The sequence below is a fragment of the Gouania willdenowi genome, chromosome 15, assembly GCF_900634775.1.
Source record: "Gouania willdenowi chromosome 15, fGouWil2.1, whole genome shotgun sequence".
Classification (NCBI taxonomy): Eukaryota; Metazoa; Chordata; class Actinopteri; order Blenniiformes; family Gobiesocidae; genus Gouania; species Gouania willdenowi.
The window spans coordinates 32,757,903-32,781,890 of record NC_041058.1 but is presented as its reverse complement, the minus strand read 5'-3'; the positions used below and the strand labels follow the sequence as shown (position 1 = coordinate 32,781,890).

The 23,988-nt window shown below is 38.2% G+C and overlaps 1 protein-coding gene and 1 long non-coding RNA gene across 4 annotated transcripts in view; one reads left to right on the top strand and one right to left on the bottom strand.

The window, feature by feature from the left end:
- LOC114476649 (uncharacterized) overlaps nt 1-23,988 on the bottom strand; it is a 319,238-nt gene that overhangs the window by 198,708 nt on the left and 96,542 nt on the right. The window lies entirely within an intron of this gene.
- Nucleotides 1-23,988, top strand: part of thada (THADA armadillo repeat containing) — a 208,496-nt gene that overhangs the window by 91,421 nt on the left and 93,087 nt on the right. For all 3 annotated transcript variants that reach the window (XM_028468449.1, XM_028468451.1, XM_028468452.1), the window contains 2 exons: nt 2,953-3,042; nt 11,745-11,876. In XM_028468449.1, the coding sequence (XP_028324250.1) occupies nt 2,953-3,042; nt 11,745-11,876 (222 nt within the window). The remainder of the gene's footprint in view (nt 1-2,952; nt 3,043-11,744; nt 11,877-23,988) is intronic.

Here is a 23,988-nt window from a genome sequence, read left to right as displayed (position 1 = left end):
TTGGATGAAATATTGAAAATGCGTTGTTCAAAACCTAAAATCTGATTCTGGATCAAACCCTCAGTTTGTGTTGTTCAAAACATTTTAGTAGGATTTGGATAGCTTTAATCCAAAGAATCAGGATTATTCTGATCCCAGCAATGTGTTGGATTCAGAGTGGATTTCAGGAACCAAATGTGATTTGAATGAAACTTTAACTCGGGGGTTTCAAACTCATTTTAGTTCAGGGACCGAATACGGAGCAGCTTTTATGCTGGAAAATTAGTAATTTCAACATTATTGTTCCCTAGTTTACACTTCTACGTATACATAAAATACTAAATATGTAGGAAGCCGACAACATCCAAGCAATAAGTGATAAATATCAGTCGAAACAGGATCTTCACTTTAAATTTCCTAGAGTTTTTGACCAATTTCTATTTAATTAAGGAAAATATTACGTAATGATTTCAGTAAAATTTAAGGATTTTGTGAGAATTGAGTATTTTCAACAGTTTAACATTTTAAAAATGACTGCAATCATGTGATATAATCACTGGGAAAACTTTGAGTTTCATTTACACAACAATTCATGTTTTCTGTCATTTTTACTTTCTCCTGCGGACCGAATTGGATGCTCCAAAGGGCCAGATTTGGCCCCCGGGTCATGAGTTTGACACTTGTACTCTAACTGGTCAAATAATTTATGTTTATCATGCAGTAGGTAGGTATACATTTTTTTTCTTGATATTGCTTCTACTGATTTTCAAAGCACATAATTAAATGTATAGACTGGTTCACACACAGATCAATAAGGTAATCCTCTCAAAAGCTGTCACATGCAAACAATATTTAATTCCAATTCTAATTGGAAACTTAATGTTTACAGACACACCCAAAAATCATAGTTAAAAAAACAGTTTGTGACAATAGAATCCCTTACTGCATGTTCAGTCACGCTTTCATTGTGAGAGAAAGTCAGAGGTTTGTCTTCATTTTCAGCTGCTCAGGTTTAAGTGTTTCATGGTTGAAAGGTTTGAAGCATATGGAATATATATTTGCTTTTCTCAAAATATATTATATTATTAAGGTATTTCTATTTTTTTTGTTTCATCTAATAATTAACATTTAGGTGACCCCTGTTGTCTGGCCACCACACACTATTTTACACACACCCAGTAGCTTTGAGTGTTATATGCTTTATATTTGTAAAACACTCATTATCAGGGTTTTTTATTTATTTATTTTTTTTTTTTTTTTAAACAATATCTTTATTGAATTTTTCAAGTATAAAAAAACAAAACAAAAAAAATACAAGTCCAACAAAGATTCAAGTAAGACAATGTGTTGGAGGGGGACTTTTCAATGAAACAAAAATATTAAAACCCTACATTAGGTTTTTTCCCCTTTATGCAAATATGGTCATTATAACTGTGCAGACTAAATGGGACCAAAAAATAAATAAGTAAATACACGAAAACAAAACAGTCAAACAGAATATGGCGGTTAACAGAGTACTTCTGTAAAGATGAGATCATGAGTCCATACAAGTTTTTTTGCAGTAACGTCCAGTGACCCAAGAATGGGGGAAAAGCTCTTATTCTACGCCACGTTCATTCAACAGATAAGTTTTTGTTTTCATTATCAGGATGTAATCATTTTAAAAGGTTTGTCTGATCCATATTAGTTTTTGCTTTGAACAACTGGGATAAAATGAAGAGGGATTACATGATCCTGGCTAGATACAGTACCTTTGCACCACTGGTGCTGCTTTTTGCTACACTGGTGGAGATTGATAATGGTTGATATATCACTGATATCACATTTATGCTGAAACGTCTTCTGTCTGTCCGTGGTGTACAGAAGCACAAATAAACAAAAAAGATGATTATAAATAGACAAAATATTTCTCTAAGAACTTACAAAATTATGGAAAAATACACAAAAAAATTAAACACACAAAAAGTACAACAAAAATATTTAAAATGTATTTTTTAAAAACCCTCAAGATCACTACAATGAAATAATAAGTATACAAAACAACATCAATGCACACAATTATTCCAAAGAGACACAAAATAACTTGATATGCTCAAAACAAAAATAGAAAGAATGACAGAAAAACATAAAAACAGCAAAAATATTCAAAATGACAAAATATACAAAAACACAAGATGAATTGTAATACTCAAAATAACAAATATATACAGAATGACAGAAAAATATACAAAATGAAAATAAAGATAGGAAAACGACAGTAAAACACAACAAAAACACACAAACTCTGTTTTTTTTCCCTGTTAATGCTCTGATTGGTTGATATTCTAATGCTGATGTAAATGTGTGTCATGTGACCCCCCAGCTTAGCTATAAACACATTTATGGCCCCGCCCACTGTGATAAAAGCTGCCCGTCTACCTTAACATGTGAATATTTGCTGGGAGTCTGTTACTGGAGTCTGTTACTGGGTTGGAGCGGTGGGGAAGTTGATGTTCTTCACTTTATGTCACAACACGTTGCATAAAATCAGAAAATGTTTGATCACACACTGAAGAACAGAAGAAATGTGTGTGTGGACGTGTCATTTGAAGCATTTACACTGAGAACATCATGTGTATGGATTCCTCTGAGGGAATGTTTGTATAAAATAATAAAAAGAAGAAGAACTCAAAGTCAAATCTTTTTTTAAAACATGTTGAAGTAAAAAACAATAATTAATAAATAACCATGTTAAAACGAAGGGATTTTAAAAGCTGGATAATTTTGATCCAGATGATATCTTTTGAACAACTGTGTCCTTATGATCACCTGCTAATTGATGAAGCTGGGGCTAAATTACAGCCTTTTCTCTGATAGCTTTAGAAGCACTTACTGTATCTGTGTTGACCAAAGACAGGGAGCGTTAAAATACTGAGAATATAAACCCAGCTATCCTTTAACACAGAATGATCTTTGGATATGTGTTTTTGACAGGATGACAGGACGTGAGTTCTTCACCCGTTTCCCGGCTCTCTATCCGTTCCTTTTAAGGCAGCTGGAGGAGGCGGCAGCCACAGTGGAAAGGTAATGATTTCTCCTCTAATCCATACACGCTGCACTCAGGTCGTCAGCGAGGTGTTTCACACATCCTTCATCTCGTTAGCACTTTATTTTCACTAAAACCTGAGCCAGACGAGGCCGTTTCAGTTGCTTTCTTAAGCTGATTAAGTCGTGCTTTGTGCTGAGCAGCCTATATAAAGTAACGGAGGAGGAAAAGGTGAATTTATCAGTCGATTTTTCACAAAATGGAATGTAAACTGTGAACTTGCAGCTGTTTTCATGAATCATGAAGTATTTCTTCTTGAAGGTTGAGCATTCACAGTCATTTCACAGATTCTTACCCCACAGTCGTTACAACCTTTTAAGGTTACTTTTGTGTTGTGATTGTGTTGTTGTTTAGTAGCAGTGAGTTTAATCTTCTCAAGTTCATTGGCCTTATCTTCATCTGCACAGTCCCAAACTCCCTTTTTCTAAATGTCTTCAGATAGCCTTCCAGCAGCTCCCCGACCACAGGCCTTATCTTAATATGGATCCAATTAATTGAAAGCTCTTTTTCCAGCAGCTCTCGTACAATTACCCTCACTCCCTTCGACCTTTGGTAAAACATTCCCAAACGTTCCCACGGAACCAGATCTCGGGACTGTCTGACTCTCCCCACACCATCTCAACATGTCACACCACCCAAGCAGACCGACCGCACCAACACTAGCCAAACATCTGGAACCGTACACAGTTGAATTGTTGGCGCTACATTTATTCGTCATCCACCTTCATTGATTAATCAGCTGGCCGGGATATTAGAATTAACTGAAAAATTAGATCAGTGAACAAAAGTTTGATCAGAACTCGTTCATTTTGTATTGTAATTGTTTAAAGCTGTAATAATTTTTTGGTATTTTGGCTTGGAATTACAAGGTATGAGTTTCATTCAAACAGAGACTTTAGAAGTACTTGGTAAGGGCGGGAAAATATATCAGTTAACCTCTTCAGCCCCAACGGACACGCCAGCGTGGGCGTGACTCTCACGGGTCTTAAAGGGATCATTCACTGTTTTTACAAATGTGGTCTAAAACCCTTAAAATATCCTTATTAGAAGATCTATGTCTAACAAAACGCATTATATTGCACCATATTTGTTTTATTAATTTTTAAATATGGACGTACTTCACCATTTTATGACCTATGCAACGCCATCTTAATATGATCTGATTGATGAGGCAGCACGCCCCTTTTAGTCCATTGTTTTCTGTAGGAGTGAAGCATTCAGGAAACTAATTCTGTGACCTGGAAAAATCTGTGACCACAGGGGGCGACAGTTCCAACTTGGCCGTTTCGTAGACGTCTTTTTTTAGGTCACGGAATTTGTTTAACCTATTTTGGTAAACAAAAAAGGTTTACATCGAGTGTTTTAAAACAGTAAAGTATTCCCTTTTTTTAAAGTTAATAAAACAAATATGGTGTAAAATAATGTGTCTTGTTAGACATAGATCTACTAATAAGAATATTTCAAAGGTTTTAAGCCACATTTGTAAAAAAGTGGAGGATCACTTTAATGTTGTAAAGAATAAATGAAATCACACATTCTATACCTCTCTGTAATCCTATAGAACTATAGAAGCTAAAACTGTATTCAGAACAAAAGACCACCGCACACACACCAGGATATTATGTTCAAAGAGGGAAAAGTCCACAACTCCACTAACTCTGCCTTTTCCAGTCCTCTGCTTCACAAAATAAAGCCAGAGCTCTATAACAAGAGCCTATGTGAAACTATAGGCCGAGGTGAATCCACTCATATACAGGTCGGGTATGTTAAGTATTAAAACACCGCCACAAAATCAGAAAATACACGGCGGAAAAAGTCAACAATGTTGACAAATGGTCACATCTTTGTTGTTTCCTATCAAAAGTTGCTCCAATGTGCATAAAACTCACATATTTTGATAAATATAAATCAAGTTGTCAGAAAGACACAGTCATTACAGATAACCAACCATTTTACAGTCCAGAAATCTGTCCAATGAGCGCACTCATTTTTGTAAGTTTACATCGAAACCAGACATGGGCAACTGGCGGCCCTCAGTTTAATTTTATGCGGCCCCAAAGCAATACAAAGAATTACAACATTAAAAAAACCACGGAAAATACTCCATAAACATACACAAAAGGACAACAGAAATGCACAAAATGCCTCATAACAACAGACAGACAACAACAGACACAGAATAACAGAAAAACACAAAAATACTATAGTGTATCAGATTGGTCATTATTCTGAATGCTGACGTTAACTCACTCAGTGCCATTGACGAGATAACTCGTCATTTGCGTTTTTTCACAAGGATTACTAGAAAACACCCTGGCGGAGGTCCCTCATCAATATCTAAGCTGTGGGGTGTTGAAGTGACCTACTGTGCTCTGAAGATGGCAGAAGTGGACCATTAGATGAGAGATTAGCCACTGATGCTACCCAGCAAAGCAGGAAAAAGGGAGATTATGGCGCTACAGAGTGATATTTTGACGTATCCAGCAGCTCACAGCTCCACATACTAACACACACTCGGGGAGGAAGAGGAAGTTGCGTGTGTGCAGACTGATGGGAGAGAAAGTTGGAGGAATGCCAAAATACAGTAAATAATCCATTCAACTCTGACATAGATATCATAATAATAATAATTTTGCCATCAAAAGCCTTCTCAGTGTTTTTTTATGTTTTATATAAGGAAACAATGTTCAGATGTTAGAGTTGTCACTAAAGCAAAAAAATTGCTTTAAAGTCACTGACAGGGTTTTTTTTTTTTTTTTTACAAAGAGGCTTTTTTCTCAGCTTTTTGCTCTGAAACTGAAGATTTGTGTAAAACTTGCTCTATTCAACGGCTGATTACAAAAGAACTAAAGGAGCCAGAAACAAATTATTTTTTTTATGAAAGTAGAGGCTTCAATCTTTTAGAATCTGGTGTCAGATTTCATATAGTCATAGTAGAAAATATTCTGTGGGTCTTTAAAATCAGTCAAAATGCTCAAAAACGGCTGTTACTGAGGGGGTAGAAAATCTGAAAATGGCTGGAACTGAATGAGTTGATGTTGATAATGTGGCCCTTCCATCAAACAAACACATTTTTGTGGCCCACCTCTGCTCTAAACAATGCTTTCCTTACTTGAGTTACTATTGCACAGCATGTTTCTACATCTATGTGTATAATAATCAGTGGATTTTGAAGGAATATTCCTGAGGCTGCAGCAGGGATTCATCATGACCGTTGTTTAAGATTCCTAACTTTATTATCTCAGTAAAACAAACTACTCCTGGGTTTATCTCTCTAACTATTTTAGCTCATAGTCCATATTTTAAGCCTGTGTGATGTGCACCAGCATTTGGCCTTATCTTCCTCGCCCTTCGCTTCCAAAGAAAACAGCTTTTTAATGACTTTTCAAGTCATTTTCCAAACACAGCGGATGATTTATTTGTCTGAGAGCTAAACACAAAGTCCTTTCAAGCCTCTCCCAACACTCCTCATACCGTGTCCTTTTGTCCAGACTGAGATGGTTAGGGTCAAACGTTTGGATTTCTCTTTTTCTTTAAAAGGATGAAAATAAAAACATCATTAGTTGAACAGAGGAGTGAGTTCAAGCAAAGAGGGCAGACGTTACAGGAGAATTTGAGCCTCTTCCCATGGAGTGTTCGTGCTTACAGCTGGAGTCCACCTCTGACATCACATCCTGTCCCACTGTGCTTGACTGAGCAGTGACATTAAACACATCGGACCACTGACTAATTGGCCAGAAATGACGTTTCCCATGTTGGCGATGTGCGGCGCTCCCAGCGGACGCGTCTCTGTGTGTGTTTTGTTGAGTGCGCTAATGAAAAACACTCGTTTTCACTGGGGTTCTGTTGTTCTGTCTCCACTCTGTGAGATCCTCGTGACTAATGACAGGGCTCGAAGGACAGGCTGCTTTCCTGACACACACACACACACACACACACACACACACACACACACACACACACACAGAGGCCTTGTACATTGTAAACGCTGAAAGATGACAGCGGAGCAGGAAGGAATAAAGCTGCGGCTCACTTTTATGACACATAGATATTCAAACAATGAATCATTGTCCCTAATTTGAAGTTGGAATCCGAATGCGTTTGTCATTCCTTTGCTGTGAAACCGCTGGCACAGACGGAGAGTTTCCACTCTGACTCAGCTGGTAGGGATGAGATCTGGACCGAGGAACAGAGGAGGAGAAGGAGTGTCGCTTTTACTGTTTTCTCTGGAGATCTGATTCATCCTGTAGTTGGAGAGTGTTTAGTGGAATGAATAGATAAGACTTTAATAATCTGAGCGGGAACTAATGGGTATTTAATCACTACTTTTGATTATAATTGTCATTTTAGAAATAAAGCTGTTGCTGTTTCATCAGATAAACACATAGTGTAGGCCTCACAGATCAATACATTTAAGATCATTTGCTCAAACTAAAGGTTGAACTTGTTGCCCAAAAGTTTGGTTAGATCTCCACTGTAAACGCGCTCTTATTGACATTGTTGGAAAAGTTTGGAGCATTGCATTGTGGGATGTGGAGTCCTGCAGACCAGTTGTTCTCAACCTTGGGGTCAGGAGACAATGGGGGGAAGTCGCTAAGATGCCTTCAAGAAACTTGGAATATTTTCTGAACTATTTGAGCCCATTTGTGTTTATACCAGCCTGTGATTGGCTGATCTGGTTAGATCTCTGAAGCTAAGCAGGTCTGGGTCTGGTTAGTAGGTGGATGGAGACCACTGAGAAATCCAGGGGCCACAGTAGGGGACCAGTGGTATCTGTCATTGTGTCCTTGGGCAAGGCACTTCACCTACATTGCCTAGTATGAATTTGGTGAGTGAGTGAGTGTTGGTGGTGGTGGTCAGTCTGCCCCAGGGCAGCAGTGGCTACAGTAGTTGCTTACCACCACTAAGTGTGGCGTGAAAGAATAATGCCTTAATGGTGTAAAGTGACTTTGAGTTCCCAAAAAAGCACTATATAAAAGTTATGTATTATTATTATTGTTTGTTTTTACCCTTTTTCTGCAAACTTGCCATTTTCTAACCAATTTTTATCACTTTTTCTTGCCATTTTTTGCTCCTTTTAATTTTGCGTTTTCTCCATCAAATTGCACTGCCTTTTCTGCACATTCTTTTTCCACTTTTAAGACATTTTATACTCATAAACCATTTCCACCACTTTTCCACCTAATGTCACATATGTTGACCCATTATTGTCACTTATAACCTATTTTCACCATATTTCATGCTGATTTTTGCCAATTTAACCACATTCATGATTCGTCATGCCCATTATCTGCCTGTTAAAATAATTTTTCCTACTAATTGTTCCAATATTGACACGGAACTCTTTTTTCTGACCGTTTTTGGTCACTCTAATTTGCAACTTCTGTGGTTTTTAAAATCTCATTTCACCACTTTCATTTTATTTCTGATTTAAACAAAGATTTACATCTTTCTGACTATATACCATGGAACAAATAATACTTGTTACTTTTGTGTTTGAGGATTGCTGAGTGACCTGACGGCGCCTTCTCTTCCGCGTGCGTGTCTGTGTGTGTGTGTGTGTGTGTGTGTGTGTGTGTGTCACACTAGGATTATTACATCTTTTCAGCCTTGATGACATCAATCGTTTTCTCTCATGATCTCTGGGCTTGGCCGTTCAGAGGAACCTTAAACACTTTTACACATCCCGACTCTTTGTTATGCTATGGATTTGGCAACCACTTGAATGACTAAAGTTGTCGGTCATGCTCTTTACATTGTTTTGCCACTTTGCTTTCACACCTTAGAGCAACTCATTTTAGTTTCGGGGCCAAATATAGACCAGTTTGATCTCAAGTGGGCCACAGACTTTAGGTTGGGGGAAAAAAGAGCCGTTTTAACATCATTGTGCTCTCGTTTTAAATATTAGTCCCTGCAGGATCTTCACTTCACAACTTCTTGATGTTGTGACTAATTTTGGTTTAATTCAGAGGAGTTTTGTGCCATTGTTTGTGAGAAATTTCAAGATTTATGTAAACGTAGCATTTTTTTCCACAATATACTATTAACACTAGCATGACCAGAGTGGTGTCATTTGACACCTATACCTATAAAGTCCAAGCTGGTGTCAGATGGCGGGTGTGAACAACTCAGCTTGTGACCATTGTTATGTTACTGAGGCCACTACTCCCCCCTCAGCTAGGGTGGGGGGGTGGCTGGGTTGGTTTCAGGACACAAAGACCTTTTGTATTCTCCTTTGTGTTTCTCATACAGCAGCTACATAGAGGTTGCAACTTATATTTCAACTTTTGCAACAGAAAGTAGTAAGTAGTAATAGTGAGACGGCAACAGTTTGTTTGCTGCATTCTTGGTGAAATTTATTTAATAGAGATTTTGTGAACATTTCTGGCACTGCCACACCTCCTTTATGCATTTGCCACATGCAAACTTGTCACAATACATACAACGCTTGGTGGCACGGTTTTTCCTGCAGCAACACTTCACCTGGCACAATGCCCTTTTCCCCACATCAGGTGTGGGTGGTTGTTGCTGAAGGTTTTGCTCATTCACCTCCTTGGCTGCCATATGAGACTGGGCAAGCTCATTTGCAAGCTCCAGCAAGAAGTCCACCCTTCTCTCCTTGACCCCAGTGCATGCCTGATAAAGCACATGTGCGTTCAGCGCTGCAATGTCAATCATGTTGTAAAACACAGCGACTGGCCAATGCCGTGTTCCTGAACGCACAGTGTACTTTCGAACCATCTGGTCCATGACGTCCACACCGCATTTCATGCTGTTGTAGTCGGTGACTGTGTTCGGCTTTTTTTTTCCGAGTAGCCTCAGTCTCCACCACGCTGTGCACGCTACTGAGGAGGCAGACAGTCTTCTTTCGTTTGGGCACATAAACAGTCAGTGTGGCACCAGAGGTTGAAAACACTTCTGTGCTGAATTCCTCACGGGCCAAATTCTTTTTAGCTGAATCTGGAAGCTCCCGGCGAATCTTATTGACTGTGCCAAGGAGGGTGGTCTTTCGGCTGTGCAGTCGACGTGCTAGTGACAATGAAGTGAAAAAATTGTCGGTTGTAACAGTTCTTCCTTTGTCCATAAACGGTTCCATAAGCTTCATCACCACATTTTCAGACAATCTCTCCCCAGGTGGACGACTGGGGTCTTTGCCAAGATATGGGATGATTTTGCACACATACTTGGATTTAAGGTCACATGCCACACAGAACTTGATACCAAACTTGTCCGGCTTCGTACTTCCGCATTGGGTCAAAGGTTAAGAGGGATAATGTCAGCATAACTGATGGTGTAAACAGAGATTTAGATTGTTTTTCCCTGTTGAAGCATTGATTCTTTGTGCATCTTGTGCACTTTCTTCAAATTTGTAAAATAATAGCTTAATAAAATAATCATGGACCTGGTTAGTGAATGGTGGACCTCGTGAATTTACCTTTTTGAAGTGAGAACTCAAACAGTCCTTTTCACACTCGGAAATCTCGCTTTACCATAAATAGCAACAATACATTTTATTTATAAGCACTTTTCAAAAACAATAAAGGTAAATAGTGAATACTGTTAATACTGTTTTTCTTTTTCTAATTTTATTTATTGTGGTTTATTAATTGATCACAACACACATGGCTCATATTAATTTGGCCATTCTTATCCAATAATTCCATATAATGTTATTTGGATTAACAAACATCTACCTGGGAGAAACTAGTTTCTCAACACTGGCCATCATTTACACCAACCCCCAAAGTTTGTCACTGCCCAGCTGCACATTCCGATCGAATGGCTTTATTTACATAAGAGAGGTGGCCCCACTGAGTTGCAAATGAGTGTCATTTGGCGGCCTCTGGGCAGGGCAACAGGAGTAAGAAAACCTTGGGCATGCTAGTGTTAAATATGACTGTATTCCAGTGATATAAGCATGAGAAAATTGTAAGCCCCTAAAAATATTAGGGCGTTTCACTAAAATAGTGAATTTGAGCTATCTACTACTGAAATATTTGGTTTATTACACAATATTCAATATTTGCTCATGTCTACTGTCTCCTGCTTGCCGAATTGGACGGTCTATATCACCTGTGCCAAATTCTAGGCCCGGGGGCCAAATTTGGCCCTTGGAGCATCAAATTTGTCCCACTTAAGAAAGTAAATATGATAGGAAATAAAAAAAAAAGAAACAAAATTCAGCTGTAGATATCTCAGCCCTTCCAAATACAAACATTCAATCAAAAACCACAATATTTGCAGAGCTCCGTTTCTCACTTCTCATGTCACATGACGACAGTCATTTTTAATCTCAAAATTGTTGAAAGAACTTTTATTGTTTCCAAAATCTGGCAAATTTTCCACAAATTATTCCCTGAAATTACTCCAAATACCTAAAATCTGTGAAATTTTAGTGAAGTTCCTGCAGGGACTGATATACTCACATACGATATCATTTATTTATCATAATATGTAGCACATTAATGTTGATTTTGTTCTTTTTTTCACTTAAAATCTGTGACCACTTTAGGTCAAACTGGTCCGTATTTGGCCCCTGAACTAAAATGAGTTTGATGCCCTTGCTCTAAAGGGCCAGATTTGGCCCCCGGGCCTTGATTTTGACATGTGCCTTAGATGACTCTGTTGTTTTATTCTGATCTGTGTGTGTATGTGTGTGTGTGTGTGTGTCTGTCTGTAGTCGCAGTGGGCAGGCGAAGCTTCATCCCAGTCTGTTTCTCCTGCTGCTGGTTCTCAGTCGTCTCTACCCCTCCCCCATGGATGGATCGTCTTCACCTTTGGGACTCGCACCTTTCATGCCCTTTATCATGAGGTATGTGTTGGTCGTGCACACGCACAGGAAGGTTGCTGACATTCGGCCCCTCCACTGTTTCCAGCTCTTCCAAAATGCAAAGCAGACAGTGGAAAACATTTATTACCACAGTGGGTGGGTGGATGATGGGGGACATCATTTTTCACTGTTAGATATGCTGCATATTTCATATAAGTAACATTTTTATATATTTGTTTTATTCTTGTTGGATATGAAGTGTTGTGAGAAGGCTTAGAGTTATAAACTATCACAGTTGGAACTTTAACTGTTACCATTCACAGGAAAAACTGTCATCAGATGTTTTCACTGATTCTTATCAGGGTTGGGGTCAATTATTATTGTAATCGCGTAATTGATAATTAATTGCAATTATGGCGTCATTACAATTGTAATTTTTAAAAAAACTGTTGCTGTCGTAATTGTAATTAAATTCTGATTGAGTTCAGATAATTGACTTTGTAATTGTAATTGCCATGAAAATTCTATAAAAATTGCAAAACTAGGGAGCCATGTTACAGTTCTACAGTGGATATAAAAAGTCTACACACACCTGTTCAAATGCCAGATTTTTGTGTTGTAAAAAAATGACACCAAGATAAATACTTTCACAACATTTTCCACCTTTAATATGACCTATAACCTGTACAATGCAAATCAAAAACAAACTGAAACCTTTCAGGGAGGTGAATTAAAAATAAAAAACTGAGAGAATGAGGCTGTTAAAGTGGCCACACCCTCTTATAACTGGGGACAAGGCTGTGTTCGGGTTTAACCAATTACATTCAAACTCATGTTAAATTGGAGTCAGCACACACCTGTCACCATTTAAAGAGCCTCTGATTAACCCCAAATAAAGTTGAGCTGTTCTAGTAGCTTTTCATGACATTTTTGTAGCCACCTCTTCCAGCACAAGCCATGGTCCACAGAGAGCTTCTAAAGCATCAGTGGATCTCATTGTTCAAAGATATCAGTCAGGTGAAGGGTACAAAAGAATTTCTAAGGAATTAAATATAACATGGAACACAGTGAAGACAGTCATCATCAACTAGAGAAAATATGACACAACAGTGACTTTACCAAGAACAGGACGTTCGTCCAAAGTTGATGACAAGACGAGAAGAATATTGGTCAGGTAGGTTGCCAAGAGGCCGACAGCAACATTGAAGGAGCTGTAGGAATTTCTGACAAGTACTGGCTGTGTAGTACATGTGACAACAATCTCCCGTCTTCTTCATATGTCTGGGCTATGGTGTAGCAAGATGGAAGCTTTATCTTCCCAAGAAAAACATCCAAGTCCGACTTTAAATTGCAGAAACACATTTAAAGTTTCCCAAATGCATGTGGGAAAATGTGTTATGGTTCAATGAAACCAAGGTTGAACTTTTTGGCCATAATTCCAAAAGGTATATTTGGCACAAAAACAACACTGCTCATCACCAAAAGAACACCATATCTACAGTGAAGCATGGTGGTGGCAGCATCATGCTTTAGGGGCTGTTTTTCTTCATCTGGAACTGGGGCCTTAGTCAGGGTGGAGGGAATTATGAACAGTTCCAAATACCAGGCAGTGTTGGCACAAAACTTTCAGGCTTCTGTTAGAAGAGGAACTTTATCTTTCAACACGACAATGACTCTAAGCACAACCACATCAACTAAACAATGGCTTCACCAGAATCAGATTGAGGTTTTGGAATGGTCCAGACCTGAATCTGATTGAACATCTGTGTGGTGATCTGAAGAGGGCTGTGCACAGGAGATGCCCTGTGGGCAAATATTGCCTCATCGAGATGTGCAACACTGATAGACTCTGACCCAAAAACACTGAGTGCTGTAATAAAGGCCAAAGGTGCTGCAACAAAGTATTATTTTTATTAGTTTATGCAACCAGGTTATCTTAAGTCTTTTAGTTTTTAGTTTTCCATTTTAAAGGTTTCAATTTGTTTTCCTATTGCATTGTACAGGTTATAGGTCACATTAAAGGTGGAAAACGTGAAATAATTTGTCTTGGTGTCATTTTTTTACATCACAAAAACCTGGGATTTGATCAAGGCTGTGTAGACTTTTTTATCCACTGTATGTACAATTTTACACATATGTAGTTAACAATTATTAAAATATGTTTGGTGTAAATCTTCATACATTTTCTCATTTAAAAAAAAATACAAAAATTAAATCGAGGGGTATACTGACACAAAAAACTCAAATGCCCAAATAATAATAATAAGGTAACCAATAGAATAAATTAGATGATATTTGTTTTAGTGTATTTTACAGCTTATTTAGGACCTGTAAAGGCTCAGTAATTGTGATTAATTGAAATTAAACTTGAGTAATTGAGAATGTAATTGTAATTGACTTTCTGAGGATAAAACAATTGTAATGTAATTGTACAATGCTGGTCACTGTAATTGTAATTGTATTGTAATTCAACATGGATATTTAAAAAACAAAATTGTAACTGAAAAATGTAATTAAGCCCGACCCCAATTCTGACTGTTTTTAACATGGTTCATACACCATCTGTTTGATATAAACTATAACCATTGTTTATGAGGAAAAGGCTTTCATTTTGGGTTCTTCATTAAGTTTATACAGTTTAGCATTTTCCTGTTTGCTAAATTAAAGTTTGACTCAAAAAAACTTACAAAATACAACATTGCATAAAAGGACAACTATGATATACAATTTTACTCCTAAAACACATAAGTCCACCACAAATATACACACAAATAAGAGAAATAAACAAAACATGACTCCAAAAAGCAAAATGACATAAAAATAAACAATAATTCACAGAATCATAAACTAAACAAAGCGACCAAAAAAAGGCTCATGACTCTAATAACACACAAAACAAACACAAACAAAATGAGAGAGTTAAAGAAAAAAAAAAATGGCAACACAAGTACGCAAAATAAGAATATACAAAACAACAAAAGCAGACTAAACCCTTTATTGTCTCCTGCATTAATCTTCAGATCGGATGTTGTTCTAAGAGGAAAAAACTAACTCCAAATCAATACACTGATATTTATGCAACAAAACATTTGTTTACCACTAACTGTATGAGCAGAAACTCATTCCTTTCTTTTAATTCTTAAATGAGTAACTAAACCCTAAAAAACCCTTTTTCTGCTCAAATCAATTGTATTTGGTATGAAGTAGAAGGGATGCGTAACTTTCACATTTGAACCAATACTCGGTACCCGTGAATCGGTATCGGTACTCAACCCTACCTTATTTCTCTACTTTTGTGTGGCATTAAATGGTAAATAATAAAATCTCAAAATGTTCCAATTTACCATATATGTTTCTCATAATAATAATATTAAAAAACTTGAACAAATACATCAAACCAACATCCTGCTGTTTGTATTGCAGCAACATTTGTTTCACGCATTTCTTCATCATGAAAGCCCTCAACCTAAACTATGCAGTGTTTTTTCTAAACAATTCACAAATTAAAAGGCAGCTCTATGTGACAACTCTATAGTGCAAGTATTTCACTAGCGTTTGTGGTGAAAACAGAGAAAAGTAACGTATTTATAGCTTGGCCAAAGTGGAGCGTCCTTAGTCTACATTTCTAGAAGATGAGTCAGCGTTTCTCTGCTAGAGTTTAGATTCTTGGTCCGAGCCCGACCCGAGTTTGTGCCGGGCTCGGACCTCATTTTCCCGCTCCGCTGCTGGTCAGGGCTCGGGCTTCCTTTTTTTAATTTTCTTTTTTTTTTTTTTTTTTTACTTTTTTCAATTTCTTGCGGTATAATTTCTAAAGTGATTCTGTTCTGTTTAGTTGTTCAGCGTTCACATTCACTGAATATTATTTGCTGATTTTGCTCATTCCTCACTTGCTGCTGGAGCGTAGGGAACAAATACAGTATGATTGGCTCTTCAGTCAGGTCTGCGCTCAAAGCACGGGTGGTTAACTGATGCTGAACGCATCATGGTTACATGCAGCTTTCTCTGCCGATGTGTGTTTTTGTTTACATGTGTTCTGAGTGTTGATTGGCTGGGAGGCTGGAGAAAGGGTGGACGTAAGCGGGGTTCTTTGTGTGTTTGTTCATTTTTGCTGTTACTACGACCTCCATTAAAGCCTGTAAAACTGTGATAAAGGCTTGAGTCACGTCATTACAATACCTTTTGGGCTGCGGTGCGTGTGCCCCCCCCCCACTGCGCGAGGCACCACGCTGTTAATCTACCGGCTGCAATTGGTTCAATAAAATAATAATTTACGTTGGGTTTGCTTCGGGCTCGGGCCTACGATTTAAGTTAATGGGTCGAGCTTTATGCCCCCGGGTCGGGTCGGGCTGGATTTTTTTGGGGCCGATCTAATCTCTACCTTCTGCTACACCTTTTCAAAAAAGAGTTTTTGTTTGGCACCATTGTTAGAGCCAGAGCTTAGTTGGTTCTAACCCTAAATACAAGCATGCGTTTAGGTACCGAAACATGGCACCGTTTGATTTTACGTTGATCGGTAACAGGTAGTACTAAGGCTGAGCGATATATATCGAGTTTTTAATAAATATTTATATATTTATTGAGGAGATATAGCATAGGACTATATTGTATTATCAATATAATTCACGTAACATCTGTAGAGCCGACAGTATGCCTTTTTCTCCTCTGTCTGTCCTAACCCCGCCCCGCCTCTCTCCGGCTCTGTCCCTGAGTGAAACTCAACACATGCGCACTGACGAAACCCCTCCTCCTCCACTCACTCACCACTGCAGTTGCAGCGACAACATTATGAGACAGAGTAGAACGTTAGTTCTTTAGTTAGTAAAAAAATAATATTCGTTAACTAATTTGGAATCGTTTTGCTTCAGAATGTCAGTGTGCGAGTGAATGAGTGCGTGCGGGAGTTTGTGTGTTTGCGCTCCAGAGGTCTCTGTGTGTCGATAATGTTATAAACAGAACCCAAAACAACTCGTTACCGTCACACTGCACGTTTATTGTAAGCAGAGGAAGAGCTGTCGTATGTCGTTTCAGACCAGACGATAACAGAAAAGTAACATAAAACTCTGTCCATGTGCTCAGTACTAATCAGGAAGTAGGCAGGATGACTCAACTAATTACCTTACGTTACCATGGCTCCCTTAAAGGGACAGTCCTCAGAAGGCCATCATTACAGCGCGCGCGTGTTAGTAGTGGTAACTGTTTATATATTCTGTATGTCACTTTGGATAATAGCATCTGATAAATTCACAATTGTCAGTAATAATAAATAAATAATTGATACTTAATTATAATAATTAAAAAACTGTACAGCACTTTGGTCAGCTGAAGTTCTTTTTAAAATGTGCAAAAATGACAATTTGTTTTCTAAATATTGATATTGTTCTCTACGCCTCTGTTAATAAAGGTCCCTGTGTGACATTTGGTTTTAAGTGACTACCTTATTTTAAGGGTTTGCCTCTGAAACAAATAATCTAACAGATATGTTATGCTATAATAGTTAGGGGAAACCCCAATTACATCACAGATCAAACATTAATACATATCAAGTAATGCCATTGTGGTTCGATTTTATGCATCAAAGCATCATCTCAAGGCAAGGGCAAAATATTAAGATATATATTGTATATCGAGAAAATATCGAGATATTAAAGAAATTGCTCAGCCCTAGGTAGTACCAAAGGAACTCGATCGGTACCTTAAACAGTACAGAATTCTGTACCCATCCCTATGAAGTAGTGAAGTAGTGTCATTGATTGATTCTTGTCCAACTCTTGACATTTTAGTTAAGGTATTTCAATTTGTTGTATTTTGACCCAGAGAGAGACGAGCCCAGATTAGCGTGGAGAGGGAGGGATCAGCTATGGTATTTACTCATGACTAACGGTTTTGCTCTGTCTGGTTTGGGCCGGGCTCGCACAAAAAAATACTGCCCCGCACTCTAATACACACACACCGTTATATACAGTGCATATACTGTACATACTGTATGTATACCTACATACTGTACATACAGGTATACTGTATGTATACCTACATACAGTGGGGCAAAAAAGTATTTAGTCAGCCACCAATTGTACAAGTACTCCCACTTAAAAAGATGAGGCCTGTAATTTTCATCAGAGGTATACCCAGTGTTGGGAACGTTACTTTAAAAAGTAATTAGTTATAGTTACTCACTACTTGTTCCAAAACGTAACTGCGTTAGTAACTAAATTACTCTATAATAAAAGTAACTCATTACCAAGGAAAGTAACGATTTGCGTTACTGTTAAAACAAAAAAGGTGCTTTATGTCAAATAATTCAGATTTTTTAGATGCATGTGTCATTGTGAGGTGTTTCATTAAGTTAAAGTTACTTACAACAGATGTGGACAAAGTCTTCACTCCTGGATATAATGAACACTTCACATGCACGTTCTTGCCTTTGACCACAATTAATTTAAAGTAGTGTTTGTATCGTCATCTTAAAAATGTCAACTTTTCATCAGACTGCTCCATGCTCACCATCACTGCTGATTCATCAAATCTGTAGTGGGTGTGTGTGTGTGTGTGTGCATGTGTGTGCGTGCGTGTGTGCGTCGCACGCGTGTTGCGCGCGCTGGCACGTCGCCTTAGCCAATCATAATCGCTCACCTTGTTTTTAACCCACCTCCTTACAACAGCTGAGTATGAAGCCGGGGATGCGTTCCGATAAAAGTTTATTCAATCAATACATGTAACGCACCGCATTTAACGTTCAGTAACAATAACGGCGTTGTAACGGGGTAAAAAGTAATTAGATTGATTACCCCGTTATTGATTACGCCGTTATTCCAAACACTAGGTATACCTCAACTATGAGAGACAAAATGAGAAAAAAAATCCAGAAAATCACATTGTAGAATTTTAATGAATGAATTAATAAATCCCTCGGTTAAATAAGTATTTGGTCACCTACAAACAAGCAAGATTTCTGTCTCTCACAGACCTGTAACTTCTTCTTTAAGAGGCTCCTCTGTCCACCACTCGTTACCTGTATTAAAGGTACTTGTTTGAACTTGTTATTAGTATAAAAGACACCTGTCCACAACCTCAAACAGTACCAATCCAAACTCCACTATGACCAAGACCAAAGAGCTGTCAAAGGACACCAGAAACTAAATTGTAGACCTGCACCAGGCTGGGAAGACTGAATCTGCAATAGGTAAGCAGCTTGATGTGAAGAACTCAACTGTTGGAGCAATTATTAGAAAATGGAAGACATACAAGACCACTGATCATCTCCCTCCATCTGGGGCTCCACACAAGATCTCACTCCATGGGGTCAAAATTATCACAAGAATGGTGAGCAAAAATCCCAGAACCACACGGGGGGACCTAGTGAATGACCTGCAGAGAGCTGGGACCAAAGTAACAAAGGCTACCATCAGTAACACACTACACCACCAGGGACTCAAATCTTGCAGTGCCAGACGAGTCCCCCTGCTTAAGCCAGTACATGTCCAGGCCAGTCTGAAGTTTGCTAGAGAGCATTTGGATGATCCAGAAGAGGATTGGGTGAATGTCATATGGTCAGATGAAACCAAAATAGAACTTTTTGGGAAAAACTCAACTCGTCGTGTTTGGAAGAGAAAAAACACCATACCTACTGTAAAGCATTAGGGTGGTAACATCATGCTTTGGGGCTGTTTCTCTGCAAAGGGACCGGAGCGACTGATCCATGTAAAGGAAAGAATGAATGGGGCCATGTATCATGAGATTTTGAGCTAAAACCTCCTTCTATCAGCAAAGCCATTGGAGATGAAACGTGGCTGGGTCTTTCAGCATGACAATGATTGAAACACATCGCCCGGGCAACGAAGGAGTAGCTTCGTAAGAAGTATTTCAAGGTCCTGGAGTGGCCGAGCCAGTCTCCAGATCTCAACCCCATAGAAAATCTTTGGAGGGAGTTGAAAGTCTGTGTTGCCCAGCGACAGCGCCAAAACATCACTGGTCTAGAGGAGATCTGCATGGAGGAATGGACCAAAATACCAGCAACAGTGTGTGAAAACCTTGTGAAGACTTACAGAAAACGTTTGACTTCTGTCATTGCCAACAAAGGATACATTACAAAGTATTGAGATTAACTTTTGTTATTGACCAAATACTTATTTTCCACCATCATTTGCAAATAAATTCATTAAAAATCCTACAATGTGATTTTCTGGATTTTTTTTTCTCAATTTATTTCTCATAATTGAGGTATACCTATGATTAAAATTACAGGCATCGCTCATCTTTTTAAGTCGGAGAACTTCCACAATTGGTGGCTGACTAAATACTTTTTTGCCCTACTGTATATACATCTTTAGACTCCCAGCACAAGAATAACCGTACTAATCCTTTCCATATACATGCACATACTGACACAAAGCATTCAATTATATTCCTTAGTTCCATTCTATTTAAATTGAGACACTGTGTAATGATAATAATGAAAATATCTTAACAGACAATGTGTGAAAAACTACTTTAGGATACAAACTTTAACATTAAGTTGGACATAACATACAGTAGGTTGTGTTGATGCATTTAACATCAGGATGAAAACTGGTGTGATGGAGACTTTAAATGTGAGAGGGTCACACAGCTGTGCGTCGGCCATGATAACGCACTCAAACAACTTTAGTCTGAAGTGCTGCTCCTGCTAACTATAGAGCAAACACCAAACATTGAGACAAAACAGGCCCAGTCTAAACAGTCACCAGGTTGTACTTCATACTGTGCACAGGTGCTGCATATCTACATTAATGTGTTGGTATCCTTTATCACTCCAGCCTGTGACTGTGTGTTTGACCATGGCAGCAAATAAGATAAGCTCTAGTTGTGTTTGCTTTCATCTGTCTGTCTATGTCTGTCTGTCTGTCTGTCTGTCTCTGTGTGTGTGTGTGTGCGTGCGCGTGCGCACGCGCAGGCTGAGACAAAACATAAACACAGTCTGACTCTGTTGTGTTGTGTCGCTGCTCTTGTTGTAGCTTTGCACTACTAGGCTTTATCTGAGTGTGCTCGCTGTGTGCAGGGGAGTAACCTGCAGCTCACTGGGAAACTGTGGGCATAGCCTTCATTTTTAACATTCCTCAGATAGAAAAATCAACAGTTGCAATTGGGACAAGTTCATCATCCACTCCTGAGACTCACATTTTCACCCAAACTCAAATGCAGAGTTTGCAGTGTTGTTGGGGGTCAGTATATTTTTGTCAAATAGTTTTCTGCTGCTTTGATTCTAATATATTACTGTTAGTTTCATGTCACATATGTTAGTTCTACCCAGAGGTGAAAGTAATGGATTACAAGTACTCGCGTTACTGTAATTGAGTTGCTTTTATGGGTGCATGACTTTTGTTGAATATATTTCTAAATCAGTCATTTTACCTGTATTTACTTTACTTTTAAAAAAAAGTAAAGTAATTTATTACATTTCTACACCCAACCGTTACTGAGTAAATCATAATTTTTTTGTTTTGAAATGATCAACGGACATTGTAAAACTACAAAAAATTAAGTAACTAGACAACAATCAAATGCATCGCATCATAACCGACCAATCTGATTAAACGTAATGCACGGGCCCAAAACCTTGAATGGAGATTATTTTCCAAGTTTTAGAGTTAGTAAATGTAGCTATACTTAGAGCCTGATAATTTAATTTATTTTGAATTAATGTTATTTTATTGAAAAAAATAAAAAATTACATTTCGACAAACCTTTTATTTTATACAGATGCCTTTGTGGAAAATGAATTAAGTTCCAATTGCATAAAATTTGGTCTCTTCTTTTTGAAGTTCATACATGAGATGTTTACTGTGTGCAAGGGAACCGTGGCAAGATTTATTACCAAAAATAAACATGGGGTGATAATAACTTTTACTTTGAGTACTATTTATTTGAGCTGCTTTTTACTCTTATTTGAGTATTTTATGTATGACTTACTTGTACTTGAATACAATTTCTATCAAGTGACAGTACTTCTCCTTAACTAGGACACATCAGTACTCTTTACACCTCTGGTTCTACCTCAGGTGAGTAGTACAGTAGTCCCTCGTTTATCGTGGGGGTTACGTTCTAAAAATAACCCGCAATAGGCAAAATCTGAACATTTCTCTCTTGTTTAAACTCAAAGTTCAAACCTTTGTAGATTTTAAAACATAAACCTGTTTTCAAACAAACAGCACTTTGTAGTTACACTGCTAGCGATCAGACATTGATGCCGAGAGTCAGGCCGTCAACATGGACACCGGTCTGTTCATCCATTCATCCATGGAGTAGAAGCTATGTGTGACCACCTGGAGCTGTATGATTAGGTGTGGAGGAGAATCAGTGAGGAGGTGGTGGTAGCAGGTAAAAATTCTCTCTGTCGCACTGAGCTAGCATAGCATTTGCCGCTAATCACACCGACTTTTTTCACTGGTGGTTTATGTTTTTGAGAGGAGCAAAAGGAGAGCAACTCCTCGCTTCAGCAGTTAGTGAAACTCACCGAGTTGGATGTATCGCTGGTGGGTGAACGCAAAACAAATTTGCGAAACACCGAGGCTGCGAAAGGTGAACCGCGTTATAGCGTGAGACTACTTTATATGTTTTCTGTGAAATGGTTCCAAACTTGTGAGACTTTAGGTTGGTTCTTCTTCTGCTACGCAATTGTTGTTCACTTTGTAAAGGGTAAAGTGACACTGAGCCCAGCATTTCATATTATAGTACTGCAGCAAAAATGAAGCAGAAAGCGGACGCCGGCTTGATTTTATCATTAATTTACATCATTAAATGAACCGTCGACGCAAGTTTTTAGATCTAACATTATCAATTATGTTACTAATCATTTTTGCATTATTGTATATGTTGGACACATTGTGGTTGGGGCAAATGTCAAGATGGTCCATGTATTTAATTCTATTTTATTGTTTTGTCCCCCTGGAAAGAATCTCAAACTATGCCTAACCTCATGGAAAATTAAAGAAATTACAAATGTTATCCTATTCATGATTTCATTGCACGCTAGAACTAGAAATGACTACGTTTTGGTGATAAGAACAGTTAATCCTCCTCGTGAAATTTTGAGCCTTGTGGGGTTGATTTTTTGTGTTGGGAATGTTGCTTCCAGCCTCACATGAAACGCCAGCAAACACAGCTGCTGATGTTTGGTGGAAATGTGGGATACCAAAGTGAAGCTTCCGTCTACCTCAGGTTTTTTATTCTCTCAGTGTAACATCCAACTAAATGTAAGAAAGATGTTTGTTTTGGTCTTGTTTCTGTTATGCCGTTACTCATGTGTAGCTCCGTTCTTTCAGCCAAACTGTGTGTTTTTAGCTGCATCATTAGCGTTGCTCAGTTGAGGAGGATACAGGCATTCAGCTCTGACCTTGATAATGGAATTCTTGAGTGATGGTATGGATAGGGCGTTGGATAACATCTGAGTGGTAGTGGTGAGTGATCTCAGTCAAAGGCTGATACTAAAGGAACATGTTGACATTTTTCCTCTTGAAAAAGAGTCTTATTATATGCAAAGACAATGGGTTTTTCTCAGGATTAGCGTCTTTAAACATTTGCAGTATCTTTGGCTTCTTCTTCTTCATTGGTAAGCCAGAGGTACCTTTTTTTCTGTTTGACCCAAAAATCTCTGACAACGTGACTTACCAACACATTTCTGTAGTTTTCACTGAAAGTTGTAGCAAAACTATGGTGGATGATATCACTGGGAATACTGGGAACAAACGAACACTAAAATGTAGTCAAACCAATCACTGTCCTCCTCGTCTGGAGAAGAAACACAAGAAACCACATTAAGAATGACGTAAAAACACTTCAATGCATTCGTCTACAGGACTCCACATCCCACAATGCAATGCACCAGAGTTTCTTATTAAGAATGTTTGCAATTTCAACCTTTTACATTTTGTTTGTTGTTCAGCAAATGATCTTTGATTCATTGATCTATGAGGACTACACTCTGCCTTTATAGACGAGGCCTGATTCTCAAAACGGTGAATGTTAAGAGCATTTGGTGGTAAAAGTGGGAAACCAAGCATATTTGGTCAGTTTGGGTATACTGTATATGCTGATTTAGAATATCAGTGTTCCCAATCTGTATCTTGAGTCCTTTAACTCTTAAATAATGAATCAAAATTGCTGCCAAAACAATAGATAT